A 23574-nucleotide genomic window follows, 5' to 3' on the forward strand; every position below is an offset into this window, starting at 1 on the left:
TCAAACAATATAAAATTGAGTATATCTGCTTGCATTGTCATGTGAAAGTGGCTAGAGTTTCAATACTTTTGGAAGGTGTGTTTGGGATGACTGGTTTGACTTAAAATGAGTATGTGGTATGCACACAATTCCTTCTAGGGGAGACATCTCAAAGAGAAAGGCAGTCATTTGTCAGAACTGATCTGCTTCAGGTATTAAGACACTATGGGCAGAAAATGAACAATGAAGAGTGGTTTCAGGAGCCCCCAAATGAACAACCTAGGAAGCAGAAGCCTACACTGCAGGCACTAGTATATAACCAACGGCCTTCTTAGTCTCTGTGTGACTCCAGAGTGAACAGTAGTGGAAAATTCTTTATTTCACGAAGGTTAATGGCTCTTCTGGCAAGGCCAGGGAACACTGTATTAATTAAATTATTATACAGGTGTCCTATGGAATAGTGTGCAATATTAAAAAAACTGTTTTTATGTTTGTGTATAAATATGTATTTGTAAAGTTTTGAAGGTATGGAAGTTTACACACCAAATAGTTAACAATGGTTTTCTCTAAGGAGGTAAGTGGGTGGGGAAAGAATAGAGGGTGCCGTTCATTTTTTCACTTGATAATTTCTGTAGTTTGTTTTTACAATGAGCATAGATACTATTATTATTTTTTATTTCTTTTTGGATACTATTATTTTATTTTTAAAATTTAAATTCTTTATTGTTTAAAGCATTACATATGTCTCCTTTTCCCCCATTGACCTCTCCCTGGCTGCTCCCATCCCCCAGCACATGCCCTCACCCCTCAACTGTCTGTGTCCATTGGTTATGCTTATATGCATGCATACAAGTGCTTTGGTTGCTCTCTTACCTTCCCCCCACACTATTATTTTAATAACAGCTTTATTAAGATAAAATTCACATACTATTCGATTCACTCATTTCTTTTAAAAAAAATTAAATTGATTTGAGAGAGAGAGAGACATTTATTTGCTGTTCCACTTATTTATGCATTCATTGGTTGATCCTTGTATGTGCCCTGACTGGGTGTCACACTCAACCTTGGAGTATGGGGACAGTGTTTTAACCAACTGAGCTACCCGGCCAGGGCCCAACCACCCATTTAAAGTGTACAACTAAACGTTTTTTTCTTTAGTATACCCACAGAGTTCTGCAACTAACACCACAATCAATTTTAGAACATTTTTATCACCTAAAAAATAAGCCCCATTCGTTTCCTAATCCCACCAGTCCCTGGCAACCACTAATCTCCTTTTCTCTCTATGAATTTGCCTCTTTGGGACATCTGAGATAAATGGAATCAACATATGTGACTTTTAGTGTCTGGTTTCTTTCACGTAGCAGAATGTTTTCTAGGTTTAGCCATGCTGTACCAGGTATTAGCACTTCATTCCTTTTTATGCTTTAATAACATTCCAGTATATGAATATACCACAATTTGTTTATCCATTCATCAGCTGATGGACATATGGGGTCTTTCTATTTTTTTTCTATTTCTTTTGGCTATTGTAAATAGTGCTGCTATAAACACTCATGTACAAGTTGTTTTTTTTTATATATCTGCTTCCAATTCTTTTAGGCATTTATGTCAGAGAATTGCTGGGTAATGGTGATTTTATGTTTATTTTTTTTTTTACTTATTGATTTTAGAGAGAGAGGAAGAGGGAGAAAAAGAGAAACACATCAATTTGTTGTTCCACTTATTTATGCATTCACAGGTTAATACTTGTATGTGCCCTGACTGGGTACTGAAACCACAACCTTGGCATACTGGGACGATGCTCTAACCAACTGAGCTACCTGGCTAGGGATATGTTTAATTTTTTGAGGAGTCACCAAACTGTTTCCCATAGTGATTATACCATTTTACATTCCCATCAGCAATGTACGAGGTTTGCAATTTCTCTGCATCCTTGCCAATGCTTAGTATTTCCCTTTGTACTTTATTTTGAAAAATATGGTCAACCTAGTGGGTGTGAAGTGGTGTTTCACAGTGATTTTGATTTCCATTCTAGTAATGATTAATGATGCTGAACATCTTTTCCGTGTTTATTTGGAGAAATGTCTACTTAAGTCCTTTGCCCATTTTTAAATGGATTTTTCTTTTTGTTGTTAAGTGTAATCATTTTTAAATGTATTACTTTATTTACATACTAGAGGCCCGGTGCACAAAAAATTTGTGCCCTCGGGGGGGAGAGGGGGTCCCTCAGCCCGCCCTGTGCCCTCTCGCAGTCTGGGACCCCTCAGGAGATAATGACTTGCTGGCTTAGGCCTGCTCCTGGGTGGCAGAGGGCAAGCCCAATCCCTAGGTGCAGCCCCTGGTCGGGCTCAGAGCAGGGCCGATAGGGGAGTTGGGGCGCCGCCCCTTGTCATGCACAGAGCAGGGCGGATCGGGAGGTTGTGATGCCACCCCTAGTCACGCTCACGGTAGGGCTGATTGGGGGGTTGGGGCACCGCCTCCTGTCACACTCAAGGCAGGGTCGATAGGGAATTTGCGGCACCACCCCCTGTCACGCACAGAGCAGGGCCGATCAGGGGGTTGGGGCGCTGCCCCCTGTCATGCACAGAGCAGGGCCCATCAGGGGGGTTGGGGCTCCGTACCCTGTCACACACAGAGCAGGGCCGATCAGGGGGTTGGGGCGCCGCCACTGTCACACTCAGGGCAGGGCCGATGGGGAGGTTATGGCTCTACCCCGTCACACACAGAGCAGGGCCCGTGGGGGGGGGGGTGTTGGGGCCCCACACCCTGTCACACACAGAGGCGCAGGGCAATCAGGGGGTTTGGGAGCTCCCCCCTATCAGGCACAGAGCAGGGCTGATCAGGGGATTGGGGTGCCTTCCCCTGTCACGAACAGAGCAGGGCGGATAGGGAGGTTGTGGCCCCGCCCCCTGTCACACACAGAGCTGCAGGGTGATCAGGGGGTTTGGGCACTGCCCCCTGTCACGCTGATCCCGGTGCCGGGAGGCATATTACCCTTTTACTATATAGGATAGAGGCCTGGTGCATGGTTGGGGGCCGGCTGGTTTGCCCTGAAGGGTGTCCTGGATCAGGGTGGGGGTCCCCACTGGGGTGCCTGGCCAGCCTGGATGAGGGGATGATGGCTGTTTGCAGCTGGTCACACCCCCTTCAGGGTGGGGGTCCCCACTGGGGTGCCTGGCCAGCCTGGATGAGGGGCTGAGGGCCGTTTTCAGGCTGGCGGATGACTGAAGCTCCCAACCTGTCCTTTTTTTCTTTTTTTTTTAAATTCTGGGCCAGCTTTAGCTCTGAGGCTTGGCTCCAGCTCTGAGGCCTCGGCTGCTGAAAGCAGGTTTCTGGCATTTGTTTACCTTCTGTATTTGAAACAATGTTGCGGTCCTGCTGGCTGAAGCCTGGCTGATTAAAGCAGGGTTCTGGGGTTTGGTTTAGCTTCTATATTTGTAACAATGTTTCTTAGAGTTGCAGCTCAGAGGCTGGCAAGGCAGGCGGGGAAGCTTGGCTTCCTCCTTCACTGAAGCAAGCAAGCCTCCCTGTTCGCATCAGCTGCCTGGCTGCCGGCTGCCATCTTGGCTGGCAGTTAATTTGCATATCTCCCTGATTAGCCAATGGGAAGGGTAGCGGAGGTACGGCTAATTACCATGTTTCTCTTTTATTAGATAGGATTATTCTATATGCAACATATAGTATATAACATATTATATATATAAACTAGAGGCCTGGTGCACAAAAATTTGTGCACTCGGGAGGGGGTGTCCCTCAGCCCAGCCTGTGCCCTCTCGCAGTCTGGGACCCCTTGGGGGATGACCACCTGCTGGCTTAGGCCCGCTCCCCAGGGTATTGGGCCTAAGCTGGCAATCAGACATCCCTCTGGCAGCCCGGGAGCCCTTGGGGGATGTCCACTTGCCAGTGGGGAGCAGACCTAAGCTGCAGTTGGACATCCTTAGTGCTGCTGAGGAAGCGGGAGAGGCTCCCACCATCACCGCTGTACTGGCAGCCATCAGCCTGGCTTGTGGCTGAGCAGAGCTCCCCCTTTGGGAGCGCACTGACCACCAGGGGGCAGCTCCTGCATTGAGCATCTGCCCCCTGGTGGTCAGTGTGTGTCATAGTGACCAGTCATTCCCAGTCGTTCTGCTGTTAGGGTCAGTTTGCATATTACCCTTTTATTATATAGGATATAAATATAAGTCCCTTATCAGATATATGATTTGCAAATATTTTCTCTCATTCAGTGAGTTATCTTTTGACTCTTTCTCTTTTTTTTTCCTTTGTTAATCCTCACCTGTCGATATTTTTCCATTGCTTTTCAGAGAGAGTGGAAGGATGGGATGGAGAGGGAGAGAGAAAGAGACACACATCAACTGGTTGCCTCCTGCGCATGCCCTGACTGGGGCCGGGGATCGAACCTGCAACCCAGGTATGTGCCCTTGACCAGGAATTAAACCCATGATCCTTTGGTGCCTGGGCCAATGCTCTAACCACTGAGCACATAGGTCTGGGCTTGACTCTCCTAATAGTGCTTTTAAAAAATATATATATTTTATTGATTTTTTTACAGAAAGGAAGGGAGAGGGATAGAGAGTTAGAAACATCGATGAGAGAGAAACATCGATTCAGCTGCCTCCTGCACACTCCCTACTGGTTATGTGCCCGCAACCAAGGTACATGCCCTTGACTGGAATCGAACCTGGGACCCTTCAGTCCGCAGGCCGATGCTCTATCCACTGAACCAAACCAGTTAGGGCCTAATAGTGCTTTTTGATGTATAAAATTTTTAAATTTTGATGAAGTCTAATTAGTTTATTTTCCCTTTTATTGCTTCTATGTGCTTTTGGTGTTATATCTAAGAATGTTTTGCCTTTCCTGCTCATGAAGATTCACTCCTAAATTTTATTTTAGCTCTTTTTTTATTTTTGAAAGATTTTTGGAGAGAGAGGAAAAGAGAGGGAGAGAGAGAAACATCGATGTAAGAGTGAAACACCCAACGGCTGCCCCTGCATGCCCCCCAACGGGGATCCCAGCTCACCACCTGGGCATGGGCCCTTACCAAGAATCCAATTGGTAACCTTTAGGTGCATGGGACAACGTCCAACCATCTGAGCCACACTGGCCAGGGTTATACTTTTAGCTTTTATATTGAGGCCTTTTTGAGATCATTTTTGTGTATCCCGTGAAAGGGTCCAACTGTTGTTCTTTTGCATGTGGATATCTAGTTATCCTAGAACCATTTGTCAAAAAGAGCATTTCTTCCCCCATTGAATTGTCTTGGAACCATTGTTGCAGATCAACTGACTATGTGAGGGTAAGCATGTATTATTAAAAAAAAAATAAAGAAAAAGAAAATCCAAAAGTGAATAGAGCCTAGAAATCCTTTCACTACAGAAACTAGCTACTTAAACTGTGGCTCAGCCTTGAGGAACGAGGTCTAGCTAACCATGACAGTTTTACCCAACTAGCAGAGCTCGTACTACATCATCTTAAATTGCAATACACACAGGCCGCTGCAATTTTCTTATCCCAAGGACTCTATAGAACATCCTAAAAATGACTAAGAATTACTTCTTGAAACTTGGTCTTATGAAGAAATAATCTGAAAGACCAACTAGCACTCTTTCTTCTGGATACTCACATTATTTGTCTATAAGACTTGCATTTTAGAGAATTAATTATCTCCTATCCAAAGTTTTTGGTTCCTACAATTTTTGTAGATGCTGTAGACTGAATATTTGTGCCCCTCAACAGTCCTATGTTAAAATCTATTCCACTCATCTGATGGTATGTGAAGATGGGGCTTTGGGGAGGCAATTGAGTAGAGCGCTCACAAATGGGACTAGTGCTCTTAAGAGACCTTAAGAGAGCTCCCTTGCTTCTTCTGCCATGTGAGGACACATCTAGAAGACATGAACCAGGCACAGGCCCTCACCAGACATCAAAACTGCTGGTGCCTTGATCTTGGACTTCTTAAACTCCAGGACTGTGAGAAATAAATTTCTATTGTTTTTAAGCCACGCAGTTTATGGCACTTTTGTTATAGCAATCTGAACGGACTATGATAGTAGGCAAGAGTGAGCTGGCCAACCTTATTTTGGTAAATAAAAGGACTACTTTGAGTTTCTTTCCACAGTGGATGTCATAAAATGTAAAAGTGCTTAATAAAATGGAAAGCACTTAAAAATGTCAGCTATATTGCTGAATTGAGTACATAAACCTGCATTTATATCTAGGAGCTTTAGGTAAAACCACCATCTCATTCAGTCAGTTTACATATAAAAAAAGAGAAGCTCAGAGAGGGAAAATTACTTGCCGAGCCGCAGTTTGCCGACTACTAACACACAGATGGTTGTAGCAGAGCTAAAACCTGAACACACATTTCATGACTCACAGACCACAGCTCTTTCCATCACCATGTGCTTTCCTTACTTTCTTTTCTCTAGTCTTGATTTTTTCACATTCATCCTTCCACTACGAGCAGTAATCTGTCTAAATTGCAAATATGGACTTCTAGTTATAGTGCTAGTGACATTTTCACTTCCCTCTCTTCCCTCAAACTTTATTGAAAACAACAACAAAAGAAATAAAAGTTATGTAGCATTAACTTTGATGAAGCAAAAACACCACTGTATCAGAAAACCACAAAACAGGAAACATACCTGCCTAATACTGTGAAATCTGCCCCAGAAAGAGGGGCATGCTGCTGGCCAGCATATGTTCTACCTCAAACTGTCAACAGGATTTGAAAATCCCTCAAAATCAAGCCTCCCCATCCTCAAAGGCACCCAGTGATCTTTGAATAGCATCATGAGAATCAGAGACAATATGGTCATGGAGAAGCATACTTTGAAGAATCATGTTGATAAGCTATTTCTAGGGTTTACATCAAGCCTGTTGCCTGAGAAGAGTACTATGAGATGAACACGAAAATACATAAAAAATAAAGATGCACAATAAAGGAAGGAGAAGGCTTTGTCTTACTGTTGAAGACAAAGATTCAGCAAAAGCTTCAGATGGCCCTGCTCAAATCCTTATATCCTCCTCAGCCCCTCCAGAACCATTTTTACAAAGGTAGCTGGCCTACTCAAACATGAGAAACCACCTAGAGAGAACCAACAGGGGACATCCCCTATGCATGATAATTTCAAAAACAATACAAAAAAAAAGAAGAAAGAAAAGAAAGAAAAAGAAAGAAAGAAAGTTAGAAAAAAAAAAAAGAAACCAAAAGCAAAATGCAGATGAAGAACCTATTATAATTTCAAACTATCTCTTAGGGCAGTAGTCGGCAAACTGCGGCTCAGCAAACCGTGGCTCGCGAGCCACATGCGGCTCTTTGGCACCTTGAGTGTGGCTCTTCCACAAAATACTGGCTCTTCCACAAAATACCGACTTCTGCGCATGGGCCACAAAGTTTCAATCGCACTGTACGTGCGCGCCCGCACGTGGTATTTTGTGGAAGAGCCATACTCAAGGGGCCAAAGAGCCGCATGTGGCTCGCGAGCCGCGGTTTGCCGACTACGGTCCTAGGGTACCAAAGAATTACCAGCAGCCTGATATCTTTTAAAAAATTAGAAGAAGAAGAAGGAAAAGAAGATGGGATTTTTAAGGGTTTCAAGAAGAGGTTTTTACATAACAGAAATGGAAGTTAGTGTAGCTTGGCAAATAAGCAAGGAAAAAAATAAACAATTATTCAAAATAAAGTGAGAGATATAATGGAAACGTTGAAGAGATCTAAAAATTGAAAAGAACATTGATATATAGGTTATAGAAGAGAATAGTTATGGAATACAAAGAAGATCCAACATACAGCCAATTAGTGTTTCTAAAGAAAAGAACAAGGCAAATGGTTAGAAAGATATAATGGAATCTACAGAACGAAAGACCTACTATGTCCTAGGAAAAATTGATTTGGAACAATCAATTTTAACTAAATATTAACATGATATAGTTCTGGAACTTTCAAGGATAATCCAGGTAGAAAATATTTTGTACCAGGGGAAAAATATCAGAATCTCCACAACAACACAATGAAGAAATATCTACAGAGGAAAAGGAAGTATAACCTGATAATTTTAAAACCACCCAAAGTGTCCTCTAAGTATAATAGATATTCTTAAAACGTACGAAAATACAAAATGTGCTGCTTTTCAAAAACATACTGGTTGATGACTTCCTGTCATGTCAGGAGTGAATCCAAAAAATGAATTGAGGATTGAACAGACTGTGGTAAAACAGACTAATTGGACCATGCGGTTAAACACAGGATTAAGATTCAACAGTATGGTAACTATGGTTTTTGAAAAGACTGTCATAAACCTCTACAAAGAAAAGTAATAATATAATGGGAATTTGGGGAGGAGGGTTTTGGGGAAAAAGTTTAGGTACACTTACTTCCTCTATGCGTTAGTAGCAACATGGGTTAAAAACACTACTACAATCACCACCAAAAAACAAAATCTCAGTAACTACAATCTCCAAATATTTCACACTCTTCTTAATTTTGGACAGATATTTTTGGAATTAATCAATTGTAGCTGAATTAGATAAAAACATTTATCTGAAGTTTATTTCAAGTTAAAGTCCATTTCTTTTCAAGTAATATTCAATTTCATTCAAACCACAGCAACTATACAATTATTTTCATTTTTCTAAAACTATAATTATATTATCATCTATCTTTCTGTCTGCAGATATGCTTAGAAAGAAGGCTAGCACTGAGTATTGACAACGGTTATTTCCAAGTGTGAGTATCAAGATGATTTTTACTTTCTTTTTATTTTTTGCAAGCACGCATTACTAGAAATACTTTATGTACACAAATCTGACCATCTTGCTCCTTTGTTCAATGTCTCTTAATTTAAAAAAACTTAGCCCTGGCTGGTGTGGCTCAGTTGGTTGGATCGTCCTCCTGTGCACTGAAAGGTTGCTGGTTCGATCCCTAGTTGGGACACACACCAGGTTGTAGGTTTGGTCCCCTGTCTGGGAAGTAGTTGATCGATGCTTGTCTCTCACATTGATGTTTCTCTCTCTCCCTCTCTAAAGTCAACAGAAATATATAAAAAAATGTATAGTCAAAAACTTATATCCACACAAGATTCTGTCCACAGATGTTTATTTATTTATTTATTATTTTTTATCCTCACCTGAGCATATTTTTCCATTGATTTTTAGAGAGAGTGGAAGGGAGGGGGAGAGACAGAGAAACATTGATGTGAGAGAGACACACTGATTGGTTGCCTTCCACATGAGCCCTGACCAGGGCCGGGGATCAAGCCTGCAATTCAGGTACATGTCCTTGACCTGAATCGAACCTGGGATCCTTCAGTCCTTGGGCCAATGCTCCCTGAGCCACACCAGCTAGGGCTGCCCACAGATGTTTACACTAGCTGTATTCATAACTGCCAAAACTGGGAAGCAACCAAGATGTCCTTTGGTAGATACATAGGTAAACAAATAAACTGTGGTACATTATTCAGCACTAAAAAGAAATGACTTATCAAGCCAAAAAGAGACATAGAGGAACCTTAAATGCATATTACTAAGTGAAAGAAGCCAATCTGAAAAAGCTATACTGTATGATTCCAACTATATGACATTCAGAAAAGGGCAAAACTATAGAGACAATAAAAAGATCAGTGGTTGCCAGGGGCTGGGGAGGAAAGGATGAATAGGCAGAGCACAGAGAACTTTAAGGGCAGTGAAAACACTCTATATATTATAATGATGAATATATATCATTATACATTTGTTAAAACCCATGGAATATACAACACAAAGAATAAACCTTAATTTAAACTACAGATTTTGGGTGATTAAAATGTAACAAATGTCCCATTCTGGTGGAGGAGGTGGATAATGGGGGAGGCTATGCCTGTGTAGGGGTAGGACTTATAGGGCAAATCTTTGTATCTTACTCTCAATTTTGCTGTGAGCCTTAAACTGCTCTAAAAAATTAGTCTTTAAATTTTTTTAAATGCTAAAAAATATACACTTAGAAACACATTGAAAAATAAAGCTAATAAAACATTTGTATTACAACTAATGAATGCTCTTTCTCAAAACTATGGAAAGACAAAAAAGTGCAAAGAATAAAGTATATGCTGCTTTTTAAAACTCAATATTATATTATGGACACTTTCCTGGATTATTAATCATGCATAGGACAGTATGAATTGTGGTTTAATGGGCTAAACCATCGCTATATAATTAATTGTCTACCGTTACATTTAGTTTGCTAGCAATTTTTTATAAATAGTACTGTAATGAATATTTCAGTAGTCACCTGTTTTTGTGGTATTTGCAACCATTTTCAAGGAGTAGTATTAGCCCCACGTGCATGCTCGGTCAAGACCACCCCTCTCAGCCCCACTTTGCGTCTTTTACATTGTCTCCCCGTCATGCTACTGAAAAGCCCAGCCTCCCTTCAGTCCCGGAGGATCTGCCTTTGAAGCGGCTTTCGGTTTCCACATAATAGCTCCACATCAGCTGGGCCCATTCAGTCTCCTCCCTGGTTTCTTTTCTAGGAAACATTCTTGTCCATTGCACCTCATGGGAGGATGGGAGCCCAGCCTTGTTCCTGCCAACTGGGACTGGCACTGTGCCCTGGAGCTTTGGCTGAGTCACTCTCCGTGTATTTGGAGAAGGGAATTGCAGGAGGCTCTATTTTCATCTCTACAGTGAGGACGCTGTAGAGACCCACTTTGGCAGCCAGCATACAGTCTTTTTGCTTTCTGTACGGGGAAAGCTCTTCTCGGCCCCCAAAGGAGAGGGGGGTTTAATTACCAATGTAACCCCAACAGCCCCAGACTGCCTCGTGGCTTCTTTCACTATATGATTTGCATGAATTTATTGGAAAACACAAAGACTTCCAGGAACTGCTAGTAAGCCAAGCTCATTTATGTTTACTGGAATCTATTTCCTTGCTCAGCTAAAATTAGTCTGTAAAAGACTTGTTAAGACAAGCACTGGGAAAAAGGAGATTTTTAATGTGCTGGAACCTTATGACAATGTCGCCAAACATATAGAATGGCAAAATAAAGAGACGTAGAAAAATCCTTCCAAACTGAAATATTAATCTAGAACTTTCCAAAGAGTTAAAAATAACTATGCAAATCAGGAATCTAGACTGTTTTATTTAATTAAAGAATTTGAAAACAATTTCATGTGTCTTAAAAAATGGTTTGCTAATCACCATTTCTGAGTGAATGAAGAAAAAGTGACGGAAGAAGGTTGAGATGCATAGGCATCCATTCAAGTTCTTCAAGATCACACATTTACATGCTGGCCCCAGGAAGAAAGTTTACAGTATAAGTGGAGCTATTCATTTATTCAACAAACATGTGCTGAGAGACTACTACGTATCAAGGGTTAGAGAGAGGTTAGAGATACAGGAAGAAAAAATACAGAGGGGCTCCTGGCATAGAGTAAAACTTCATGTGCATGTTAGGATATAAGAGTACAATGAGAATATAATGCAAGTTTCCAAGAAAATCTGGGCAAATCAGGATGGTGCCAGAATCTAAGGTAATCTTTGAACTGAGGTTTGAGTATGAATAGGAGTTGGCTAGAGACAAGGTAAGGGGTGTGGAGAAGTGAGGAAGCATGTGAGAGGCAGGGACCAGCACAGGCAAAGGTGTGCACACATAAGAAAGCGTGGTACCTTTGAGGCCCAGCTTAAATAGGAGGCCAGAGATGCAGAGGAGACACAGATGGGAGTACTGGGCAGTCCTACCTATTTTTGTTATGGGAATGGATGTGGTGTGGGTAAAACAGGGCTGGGTGACGGGGTTGAGCAGGGAGACCGGGATCAGACCACAAATAGCTTCAAGACCTTGCAAGTTTTGCTGAACAATAGGTCATTGGGCCCAGAGTACTTTAGTGGTCCTAGATTATAATAGGAGAATCTGTTTTGTTTTATTTCATCACAATCAGGCCTCTTCGAATCCCCACCATTTCTAGTCAGAATACTTTGGGGCAGTATATCTGATCCTCTTCCCACTCATCTGCCAGAAGGAGGCCCATGAGAAGACCATAGTGTCTATAAAAAGGCTTAAGAGCAATATTTATTTTTTCAAGGAACTCTATTCTGTTTTGAATTTACCAAATCAAGTATCAAAATATACACAGATTTAATTCTAACTTAGCATTGACTTGTATGGATAGAAACTGAGTAGAGAGGGAATGTTTTATTAGATATGTGGGGTAGTCTTAAAAAATGCATATATATATATATATTTTAAAGTCATAAAGGCTTCCTTAAAAAAAGCAAACTGTACAGAAATCTCTGAAATTAAATAAAATGAAAGTATTCCTCTTTCAAGCCCCAATTAAGTAGAAGCTACTTTAAAGTATGTATCCTTTTAGAAATTATCTATGTATACAAAAAGATGTGGGTGCTTTTCGTTTTCTTTTGCTTTGAAATATAAATAATTCTATGGATTTATATTAAGAAGCACAAACCCAACAAATGAGTTCTAAATCCACAGGTTGCATTTTCTAATCACATACAATTCCCAAATGCTTCAGGGACCATCTCTAACTGCCCTCCTAGCCTGGCTTTCAGCATCGCAGTGAAGCAGCCTTCCACAAACGCAGCAGTGGCGACTGCCAGGCCAGCACCTACTATTCAGCTCCTGCATCTTGAACTGCTCTGCTCTTTCTTCAACATCTATTAGAGTGCCTTGCCCATTCCAGGCATTGACTATGTATTATTAACAACATGCATTTCAATATCATATGACTCATTAAGTTAACAGAACCCATAGATATTAAGGAACTGGGTAGAATTACTGAAAGTATCCATTTAGGTGTCTAATGACTGAAATTATGCCTTCTTTTCTTGAGAACTGAATTTTCCCCCACTTTAAGAAATTAGATAAGGGGTTTACTTGGTAGGCTCCTCTTGCTAATTATCTCCTAGAAATCCAGCAATGAAGTTCAGAACAATGGAAGGAAACTGACCATGCACAATGTCATTAAATGCATTCAGATAATACATTGGTCTTCAAGAGCAGTAACAAAGTGGTGGCTTACTTTCCCGCAGAAAGCCAGGAATCAATCCCGTCTTCCTTTCTGTTTTTGAATTCTAGCACTGCCATTTACTAAACCTCTGAGGGGTCTCTTTAAAAAATTTTTTTAAAAAAATATTTTTATTGATTTCAGAGAGGAAGGGAGAGGGAGAGAGAGATAGAAACATCAATGATGGAGAGAATCATTGATAGGCGCCTCCTGCACACCCCACACTGGGGATTGAGCCTGAAACCCGGGCATGTGCCCTGATTGGGAATCAAACCTTGACCTCCTGGTTCATAGGTCAATGCTCAACCACTGAGCCATGCTGGCCAGGCAAGGATTCTTTTTTTTTTTTTTTTTAAAATATGTTTTTATTGATTTTAGAGAGGAAGGGAGATGGCGATAGAAACATCCATTGGCTGCCTCCTGCACGCCCCCTACTGGAGATTGTGCCTGCTACCCTGATCAGGAATTGAATAGGTGACCTCTTGGTGCACAGGACAATGCTCAACCAACTGCGCCACACTGGCAAGGCCTCAGAGGATTCTCTCAATGTCTATGAGCTTTAGTTTCTTTGAGTGAAACAAAAGAGGATAATAAAACCTTTCTTGCACAATAGTGGAAGAATTACATGAGATGGCCTTTGTCAGGCATGGAGTGGGCATAAAATAGAGTGGTTGAAGCATAGGCTCTGGAGCCAAACTGCTTCAATTCAAACGCCAGCTCTATACCACCTATGCTGGATGACAACGGGCAAATTACTCAATCTCTCACTATTCCTGTTTCTTATCTATAACATCAGACAAGTAATTGTATTACTTTAAGCATTAAGATCATGTATTTAGTATGGTTTTGGGTACTGACAATGATGATTTAATATATATTTGCTGTCATTATTATGAGTATAGGCCCTCCATAAAACGTTCCTTTCTCTTCTTACCCTTCATTCTTCTCTTTGACTCATCTAAATCACCTGAAATAAAATTCTAAAGCTCTGCCTTTTCTGGATTATGAAGTTAGAGACTGAAAGACTAAAGGTTGCATGTTGCTAGGAACTGACTGCATCCTCCCCAAATCCATCTGTTGAAGCATTAACCCCCAATGTGACTGTATTTGGTGATAGGGTCTTTAGGAAGTAATTCAGGTTAAGTGAGGTCATAATGGTAGAACCCTAATCCTATAGGACTGGTGGCCTAAGAAGAGAAAGGGAAATTTTTCTCCTCTCTCTCCCTCCATGTGGGCATACAGTGAGAGGACGGCCGCCTGCAAGCTAAGAAGCAAATCCTCTCCAGAGCCCACCCATCGGGGCCGTGATCTGGGAGTTCCAGCCTCCAGAACTCTGAGATCACACATGGCTGTTGTTGAAGCCACCCTACTGGTACTTTCCTATGGTCGCCTGAGCAGACCAAGGTACATGGTTTCTTTGCATCTTCAAACTGGCTTCTTGACAAATTTATTCTTAACAAGTTTACTACACCTCTACAGTAGCATTTCAACGAGTATACTACTTGTTGAAGCTGCATGATCTTCAGGATACAGAAAACATGTAAAAAATGATGACATGACAAGAGTAAGGAACTTTATAACCGAGCTGAGATCTTTGGTTTGACTACAGTTCTCACAACTCAGATCTAATCCTCAAAAAACATCTTGCATTGCTGAGCCAACCGCACAGGCAGAAGTCTGTGTGCAAGTGGGGTGCCTGAGCAGAGAAGCCCATAAATATTATCATTAACAGTGAGAAAATAAATCACAACGTATAACCACAGTGTAAAAGGGAAGTATGTCATCTTTGAAAATAAGCGAGCAATGATTTATTTCACAAACTGACTCAAAACCATGTATCTTCCAAGGGTTACTGAGGAAGAAGTTTAGGAACAGAGACTAAGCAACTTCCCCACATGCACAGTTAATAACCTGATGAAGCTGGGGTTTTAGTCCCGGCAGTCTGGCTCCAGATTTGTGCTTTCAAAAGCATTACACAATCCATGGGCATTGACAGAGAAGAAGTTCCCCCACGATGATCCCAACAGTTTACCCTGAGCCAAGTAAAACTGAGAATAAATCGAAACTTTCCCCTTATCTCTTTGTAGGGCATTGATGTGAACAGGAGCTCCCTCCTCGCTCAATCTAACACAGTGAGCAAGTGAGCATCACTTCCCAACAGCGTTTAACATGATAAAGAATATATTTCATAAGCAGCAGCTAATATAGTGAAACACTAGATGTGTTGTCAATCAAATCTTTAATACAGATGAATTACCTGCTGTCAATAATCATTACATTGGTGGGTGGAATCCCCAAAACATCACAGCTCTGCAAAAGTTCTTTCTTACGAATCTCCCCTTGATTGTAGTAATTCCCTGAGGATGACAAATACACAGTGGAAGATTTAACAGAGACTTACGGGTTCACTCATTCTTACCTCATCTTGTTCCTCATAGGAGTTAAGCTACCTGAAAACTTTGTGGTTATGATAAAAAGCTGAAGAAAATACAACATTAAGATTATAATCAGACACTCCTGGGAGAAGACCAGCAGCACAATCTTTAGAATCACCATTTAGTTCTTCCCCAATCTCTGCATCTATCTCTCTGTTGGTTGCCTATCTGCCTATCTGCCTCTCTGTCTGCACGTCAGTTTCATGCCATAGGCAGCACTGTACATCTCAGACAGCAATGGCTTCGGAGTTAAGCAGATTAAGGATTAACCCTTCTATAACCACTCAAGAACAAGTGGGGTCCTGAGCACACTATTAGTTGGAGCCCTTTTAAATGAATAGTGCTTAAATATCTGTTAAACATTTATTTAAAGAAGAGACTCCTGAGTATTACAGGAAAAGATGCAGCCTCACTCAGGAAAATATCCCCCTTTGAAACAACCAGCTATGCCAGCATGCCCTTCTGAGACCCCGACGACATCAGCATCCCAAATAGCTTACGCATTCTTTATTTTCCCAACACATATACTATGCTTCCGAAGAACAGTCCTGGTAAGTGCAACTCCTCTGTATCCTCATGAATAATATACAGTGAAATGTTGGTATCACTACACGGCACTCACCTAGCTATGCAGCCTTGAATCAATCTCTGCAGAGAGAACTGCACGTGTGATTTGCGCTAGTTCCTCAACCTTCTTGAGCCAGTTTCTCCACATTAGTTTCTCACTTCAAGGTTTTCCTGAAGGTTACACGAGATAATACACATTCACCCAGTTGGGTGCTCAGTATTAATTTCTCTTTCCTTGACTTCTTTACCTTCCCACTCCTCCTCTTCCTGAACTACAATTCATCTTCATTGTCCAGATCAAATGGTCTTCCCTCTAGGAAGCCTAGTCCTGTTTTCCCCGGCAGATGATTATTTCCAGTATTCTGCTCTTAAGTAGGAACTTTTCTCCATGATCGAGTTATTAATTCCTAAATGTCACTTGACCTAAAAAGTCAGGGTCTCATCCAACTTTGCATCACCCTGGTGCCCAGCACACTGCAGGTTCTTGTGGGGCACTGAACAGAGAGGTTCTGCTTCGCGCTCCTGGGAACTTGGAGAACTCCATGGAAACCTTTCACATTTGGCAGGGATCACTCAAGTGCTAGTTTTCAGCTGCTTAAACCCAGATAGGAGCCAGTCATTACATTGTATCGAATAAGGGGACTAACCGTAAAAAGTCTCCAGATAATGGCATAATGTTGTATGGTTCTTGTCACAATTTTCTGTTAACACTTCTTAAATGTATTCATGCCTCTGTTTCTATTTTGTTTTTCAGTTGCCTTACCATTTTTTAAAGACAGAAACTAGTCAGTTTTGTGATGGTCATTACTATTTTAAGTTTCTCCCAACTCTGTACACATACCCTCTCCCATTAAAAAAAATATTTTTTTTTTATTGATTTCGGAGAGGGAGATGGAGAAATAGAAACAGCAATGATGAGAGAGAATCATTGATTGGCTGCATCTGCATGTCCCCTAATGGGAATTGAACATGACCTCCTGGTTCACAGGTTGATGCTCAACCACTGAGCCACACTGATGGTTCCCATTTTGTCTTAAGATTATTTGATCTGTTGTGAAAGAGTCTAATGTATACTAGTGATGTGATTCTGACGTTCAGAGGCTCTGATTATAGTTGTGAGAAACTGATGAAGTAATGTGTTTATGGAGCCAGTTTTATTGCTTTGTGTTTACGAAATTTAAAACAGGGTAGTGAGTTGAAGTTAGAGATTGCTAAATATTTTCACTAAGTTTGGTGAACATGTGGGCATTTCAACAGATTAAATGTTTGAGATTCTTCATCAATTCTTAATTGAAACACTCTAATACAGCATCCAAGTAGGGTGGCTGCATCCCAGGAGGCACAAGATAAACTACTGGGGTAGAGAAAAAGCTTTAGAATTTCTTCTCTTAATTTGTTTACCTTATTGACTTTTTATTTTTACAAATGTCAACTTTAAAAAAATAAACATGTTTTTATTGATTTTAGAAAGATAGGAAGGGAGAGGGATAAAGAGAGAGAAACATCGATCGGCTGCCTCCTGCATGCCCCCTATTGGAGATCAATCTCTAATCCTAGGCAAGTGCCCTGACTTGGTATGGAACAGGTAACCTCTTGGTTAATGAGTTGATGCTCAAACACTAAGCCACATGAGCCGGGCCAAATATCAACTTTTGTTAATGTTTTATAATGTACACATTAGTTCAGTGATCCATGTACTTATTATAATTATAAATATATGTTACACATAATTGAAGTATAGATACATATTGGAAAATATTACCAAAAAATGTTTGAAGATCATTATTCTAGAAAACAAAAATGAATGGGATTAACATAGATTTATTTACCAGTATATAGAACTACATTTTGTGTGTGTGTGTGTATGTGTGTCAGCTTATGAATAATTGCATGCTTAGTGAAGTCTTCTGTTTTGTGAAAACTACTAACTAGCAAGCAAGCTGACATTTGAAACAAAAAGACACTTTGTAAAGACCCACATTTATATACCACATGTATAAAGGTAGACATTTTATTTTACTTTAAATATTTTAAATTTATTCTAAATAGGTAAAAGAATTATGTGGTTAAAAATCAAAAGGAATGTAAAAAAGTAAAGTCCCCTGTCCCACTCCTTTAGTTACCCTGATCCCTACCTTGCAAGTTTTAATTTAATAGAGGGAGAAGAGGATTGAGAATCAAAGCATTATGGTCCCAATTCCTGGCCTTCTACTAATTTCATGAATCTGAAGAAATTTGTAAAGTTCCCAGTTTCAGGAATGCCAGCAAGGTTTTTCCTTGAACATAATGACCACGACACTTTTAAAATATATTTGGAAGAAAATAAAGGTCAACATATTCTCAACTCTGAAATGAGGGAGTTTAGATGCTGATACAGTTAGGGTCTGCCCAGGAAAACAGAAACTATATCAAATATTTACATCAGTTTAAGAACTTAATGAAAAGAATTTGATACATAACTGATGGAGGATTTGAGGGTCAAACAGGGAACAGTGAAGTGACCCAAAGATTAGCAACAGCAAGAAGTGACTACCAACACTCGGTTGGAGAGAGAAAAGGAGGCAGTGTTACTGGAGCCCAAAGGCCTGGGTTCCCCAAAGGAGCTGAAACTGAAAGAGCTTAGACCCTCTTCCTTTAGAATATACCCACAGAACCCAGTTGGAGAAATCATGATTTAAAAACGAAACTAGAATAAAAAAGGGGGCAAATTACCTGAATAGATATTTCTCCAAAGATGAACAGATGGCCAATAAGCATGTGAAAAGATGCTCAATATCATTAGTCATCAGGGAAATGCAAGAACCACAATGAGATATCTTTTTATACACACTAGGACAGTTTAGTATAAAAAAAGCCACACAAAATAAACAAATGTTAAATTATAAGTGTAGGGGAGGATGTGGAGAAATTAGAACCCTCACGCACTGCTCGTGGGAACATAAAATAGTATAACTGCTGTGGAAGAGCCGGTGACTCCTCAAAAATTTTAAAAAAGAAGTATCATACAAATCAGCAATTCTACTCCTAGGTAGAGACACAAAAGAACTGTAAACAGGGATTCAAACAGATCTTGTGTACCCATGTTCATAGCAGCATTATTCACAACAGCTGAAAAATGGAAACAATCCAAGTGTCCATAAGTAGATGAATGGATAAGCAAATGTGGTGTATACATACAATGGGGTATTATTCAGCCTTAAAAAGGAATAAAATTCTGCCCTGGCCAGTGTGACTCCATGGTTAGAGCATCGGCCTGTGCACTGAAGGGTCGTGGGTTCAATTCCTGGTCAAGGGTACAAACTGGGTTGCAGGTTTGATCCCTGGCCTTGGTTAGGGTGTGTGCAGGAGGCAACCAATCCATGTGTCTTTCTCACATTGATGTTTCTCTCTCTTCTGTCTCTCTCCTCCTACCTCCTTCCTTTCCACTCTCTCTGAAAAGCAATGGGAAAAATATCCTTGGGTGAGGATTAATAACTCTAACAAAAAGGAATAAAGTTCTGATATATTCTTCAAACTTTGAAAACATGCTAATTAAAATACGTGGGACATAAGGGGACAATTATTCTATGATTCCACTAATATGAAGTATTTAGAATAGTCAATTTCATAGATACAGAAAATAGAATAGTGGTTGCCAGGGGTTAGGGAGAGGAAGGAATGAGAGTTATTAATAGGTGGAATTCTGTTTGGGATGATGAAAACGTTCTGAAAATAGACAGTGGAGATGGTTAAACAATATTGTGAATGTACTTAATGCCACTCATTGAATTGAATACTTAAAAATGACTAAGATGGTAAATTTTGTTATGTATATTTTACCAAAATAAAAATATTTTAAAAATTAGATTTGCATTGAATAAAAATGTTTCAATTATGAGTTATCACTGTAAAACAAAGTTATGCCTTTAAAATTGGCAAAATAATTTTTAAAAAACTCATTAAAAAAATACTGAGCATATATCTATGCAGCCAAGATTAAGAAACACTGCCACATGCTATTATCAACCAATATACCTACACTTGTAAGTATGTGTTTTTTCATTGTTCCCAAAAGGAGCACATTAATATTTACCATTAGTGATGGAAATATGACTTTTCGTTAGGTACTCTGATCTATGACCATGGATAGTCATTAACAAGGCCAACCATATTGGAAACTATTTTTTTTTCTGAATATGACAGGCATATTTGTACCAGATGGAATGAGACGTATGTACTGCATAAAAGCAGTGTTCAGCTCACTGCAACGAGCAGTTATAACAAGTATTTCCAATACTAAGCTCTTCAAAATTCACTACATTTTGTTGATTATTCCCATTCTATACTTCTATCAGGTTAGTCCTATTGCATTCCCTTTCTTTCTTTTATTATTTTTTTAATCCTCACCCGAGGATATTTTTCCACTGATTTTTTAGAGTAGAAGAGAGAGGGGAAGACAGAGAGAAACATCAATGTGAGAGAAACACATCGATTGGTTGCCTCCTGCACAAGCCCTGACCATGGCCCAACTGGGGAGGAGCCTGCAACCAAGGTATGTGCCCTTTCCTGGAATCAAACCAGGAATCCTTCAGTCTGCAGGCTGACACTCTATCCACTGAGCCAAACTGGCTTTCTTTCTTTTAAAAAAATGTTTTTATTGATTTTAGAGAGAGGGAGAGAGGGGGAAAGAAACACTGATGAGAGAGAACTATCGATCGGCTGCCTCCTGCACGCCCCCTACTGGGGATTGAGCCCACAATCTGGGTATGTGTACTGACAGGGAATGGAACAGGTGACCTCATGATGCACAGGACATGGCACTCAGCCAATTGAGCCACACTGGCCAGGGCTGCATTTTTTTTTTTTACGCTTGTTTCTTTCCCTTTTTCACAGTTCACAGACAACCTTTGTAACTGTAGAATTTTCTTTGGTCTCTGACATGATCTCTTCCTTGTTCATTAACATTTCTTTTATGGCTTCTCATAGTTTAAGCAAGTCCTTTATATTTGCACTTAAAAGTCTTAACTCATTGAGTAAATAAAAACTTTGGAAAGAGTGTAACATTCTTCAATTAAGTAAATAAATACTCAGCAGGACATAAATATTTTTAGGAACACATACACTATATTAGGTTCAAAATAGGGGATGTATATAAGATTACCTGACATATAAATCCTAAGCTTAATTATAAGAAAGCTAAGTAAATATATACTTAGAAATATATAATCTCTCTATATAAAAGCCTAATATGCAAATTGTCCCCCCAGGAGTTCAACCAGGAGTTCATTCGATCTTTATGATGTGCGCTGACCACCAAGGGGCGGTGCAGAACCAAGGAAGGCCCCAGCAGGCAGCCGGCAGCCGACAGCCTGCAGCGGGGGAAGGAAGGCCCCGGCTGCCAACCAGAAGGCCCCGATTGGCCCTGATCGCCGGCCAGGCTTAGGGACCCTACTGGTACATGAATCTCGTAAACCAGGCCTCTAGTATTCTTATGAACAGTTAACCTACCATCAACATCAACATTTATGAATAGGCATTGTTTTCATTGATCCCTATGCATTCTTTGGTTGGCATTATCATATAGAAATTCTATTAACCTAAACCTTAGAGAAAAGTGCCTAAGTATTTATATATATGTATATTTACAAAATAGGACCACAGATATGTAACCTTTGAGTCATGTTGTGAAGTTTTATAGCTCCCTTAAACATAATTTATATTTTTAAATATTAGTAATTTATTCCATTCTTTTTTGGGGAGGGGGTTAATCCTCACCCGTGAATATTTTTTCCATTGATTTTTAGAGAAAGTGGAAGGACGGGAGGAGGGGAGGGAGATGAGAGAGAGATAAACATTGATGTGAGAGAGACATCAACTGGTTGCCTCCTACATGCTCCCTGACAGGGGCCGAGGATCAAACCTGCAACCCAGGTACTTGTCCTTGATCGGAAATCAAACCCAATATACCCTTTGGTCCACAGGCCAATGCTCTAACCACTGAGCCAAATCGGCCAGGAGTAATTTATTCCATTCTTAATAGAATATAGTCAGTAGTTAAGATGTTGTTTTGTGTGTGTGTGTGTGTGTGTGTGTGTGTTTTTAGAAATCTCAAAAATTTGGGGTCAGAAAGAAAAGAGACAGATGAGACTAATAATTTTGAGGCTAGATCTAAATATTTCTCAATAAGGAAACTTTGAAGAATTATTTATGATTAAAAATCATTATTAAAAATATCCTGATAAGTTGTTTTAGGAAATATGATGAATCAATCAGATGCCTGGAGAAACCCTCTTAGTATAGGACACCTAAACATGTGAAATACAAGGCAAACCTGTAACAGAAAGTATAGCTGAATTAGCAGGAAGGCAAGGGCTATCTTTGAGGTTTTCAACATAGGGAAGCACAAACCAGATTAAGCAGGGAGGAGCTGAAGCCGGAGTATCTGCCTATGCCCGGTGGCCTAAAATCAGGGCAGGAGATAAAGCGTGGGCACAAATAAGGAGAACTCCACACAAAGACAGAACCTTCAAAAGGCAATACCACAGTGGGTGAACCAGATAAACCTCCACGGAAATGTGAGGCCACACCTCTGTCTCAGACTCGGTTCTAGTGGAAGGGAGATGCCACCTCCGAAGGACTGTTAACCGTACACTCGCCTTTACTTGGTGTGGCACACTGTATTATCCAGAAGTAGCTACAGCAGTATTTCTAATCCCACATGCACCTCTAGAACCTTGTTGCTCCCTATGAAGAGCTGAAGTCTATTTCTCTCCTTGAACCTGGATGTGACTTGTGACTGCCTCGACAAGCACAATTCAGTGAAGTGATACGGCTTGATTTCCAAGGCTAGGCCATAAAAGTGATGTGGCTGCCTCTCCGGATACTCGCCCAGAAACAGCCACTGGGTTGTGAGGAAGCCCAAGATACGTGGATTTAGTATATGTGGACTCTATGTAGATGTTCTGGCCAATATCTCTAGCTAAGTCAGGTGATTCTAGTACCAGCCTTTGGATCCTCCAGCTTTGGATACGAAACATGCCGAGGCAGAGATAACTGTACTCTGAAACCATGAGAGATAAAGTTTATTACTGTTTAAGCCACTAGTTTCGAGATAATTTGTTATACAGCATCAGACAACTAATGCGCTTGTGTTTGGACTCTGAATTTACACTACCTCTGTGGACTGAAAAAAAATCTCCATCATTTAAAAATTTTAGTAGTGTCCTTTGCTGCCTGGCTGAAGCAAACATAATTCATCAAAATATCATCGCAAGTATGTTTTCAAGGAATATGTACTTACAATAAAAAAAAATCACAAAATACACATGGAAACAAGTCACTCAGAATGAGTTACTCAAAGAGCAGAATCAGACACACAGATTGCAGAAATTAGAATTATTAGAGCAGATATGTGCTTAATATATTTAAAGAATTTGCAAAATGAATGCCTAGACATGAGAAATAGATTAAAGAACAAAATTATGAATCATCTCAATACTACATATGTAAGACCTTTATTATAAAACTATTAACAGACAAAAAAAAAGACACATTGTAGAAAGACAATAAAAATGAAGGGACATATTATAAAATCATAGATGGAAAGACT

General features: G+C 40.3%; 1 protein-coding gene across 7 annotated transcripts in view; it reads right to left on the reverse strand.

The window, feature by feature from the left end:
- PIGL (phosphatidylinositol glycan anchor biosynthesis class L) overlaps positions 1–23574 on the reverse strand; it is a 65535-nt gene that overhangs the window by 29918 nt on the left and 12043 nt on the right. For 3 of the 7 annotated variants that reach the window (XM_006101386.3, XM_023764876.1, XM_023764878.1), the window contains exon 2: positions 15242–15341. The exons of the other annotated variants lie outside the window; for them this stretch is intronic. In XM_006101386.3, the coding sequence (XP_006101448.1) occupies positions 15242–15341 (100 nt within the window). The remainder of the gene's footprint in view (positions 1–15241; positions 15342–23574) is intronic. 7 annotated transcript variants of the gene reach the window in all.

The sequence above is a fragment of the Myotis lucifugus genome, unplaced genomic scaffold (assembly GCF_000147115.1).
Source record: "Myotis lucifugus unplaced genomic scaffold, Myoluc2.0 scaffold_355, whole genome shotgun sequence".
Classification (NCBI taxonomy): domain Eukaryota; kingdom Metazoa; phylum Chordata; class Mammalia; order Chiroptera; family Vespertilionidae; genus Myotis; species Myotis lucifugus.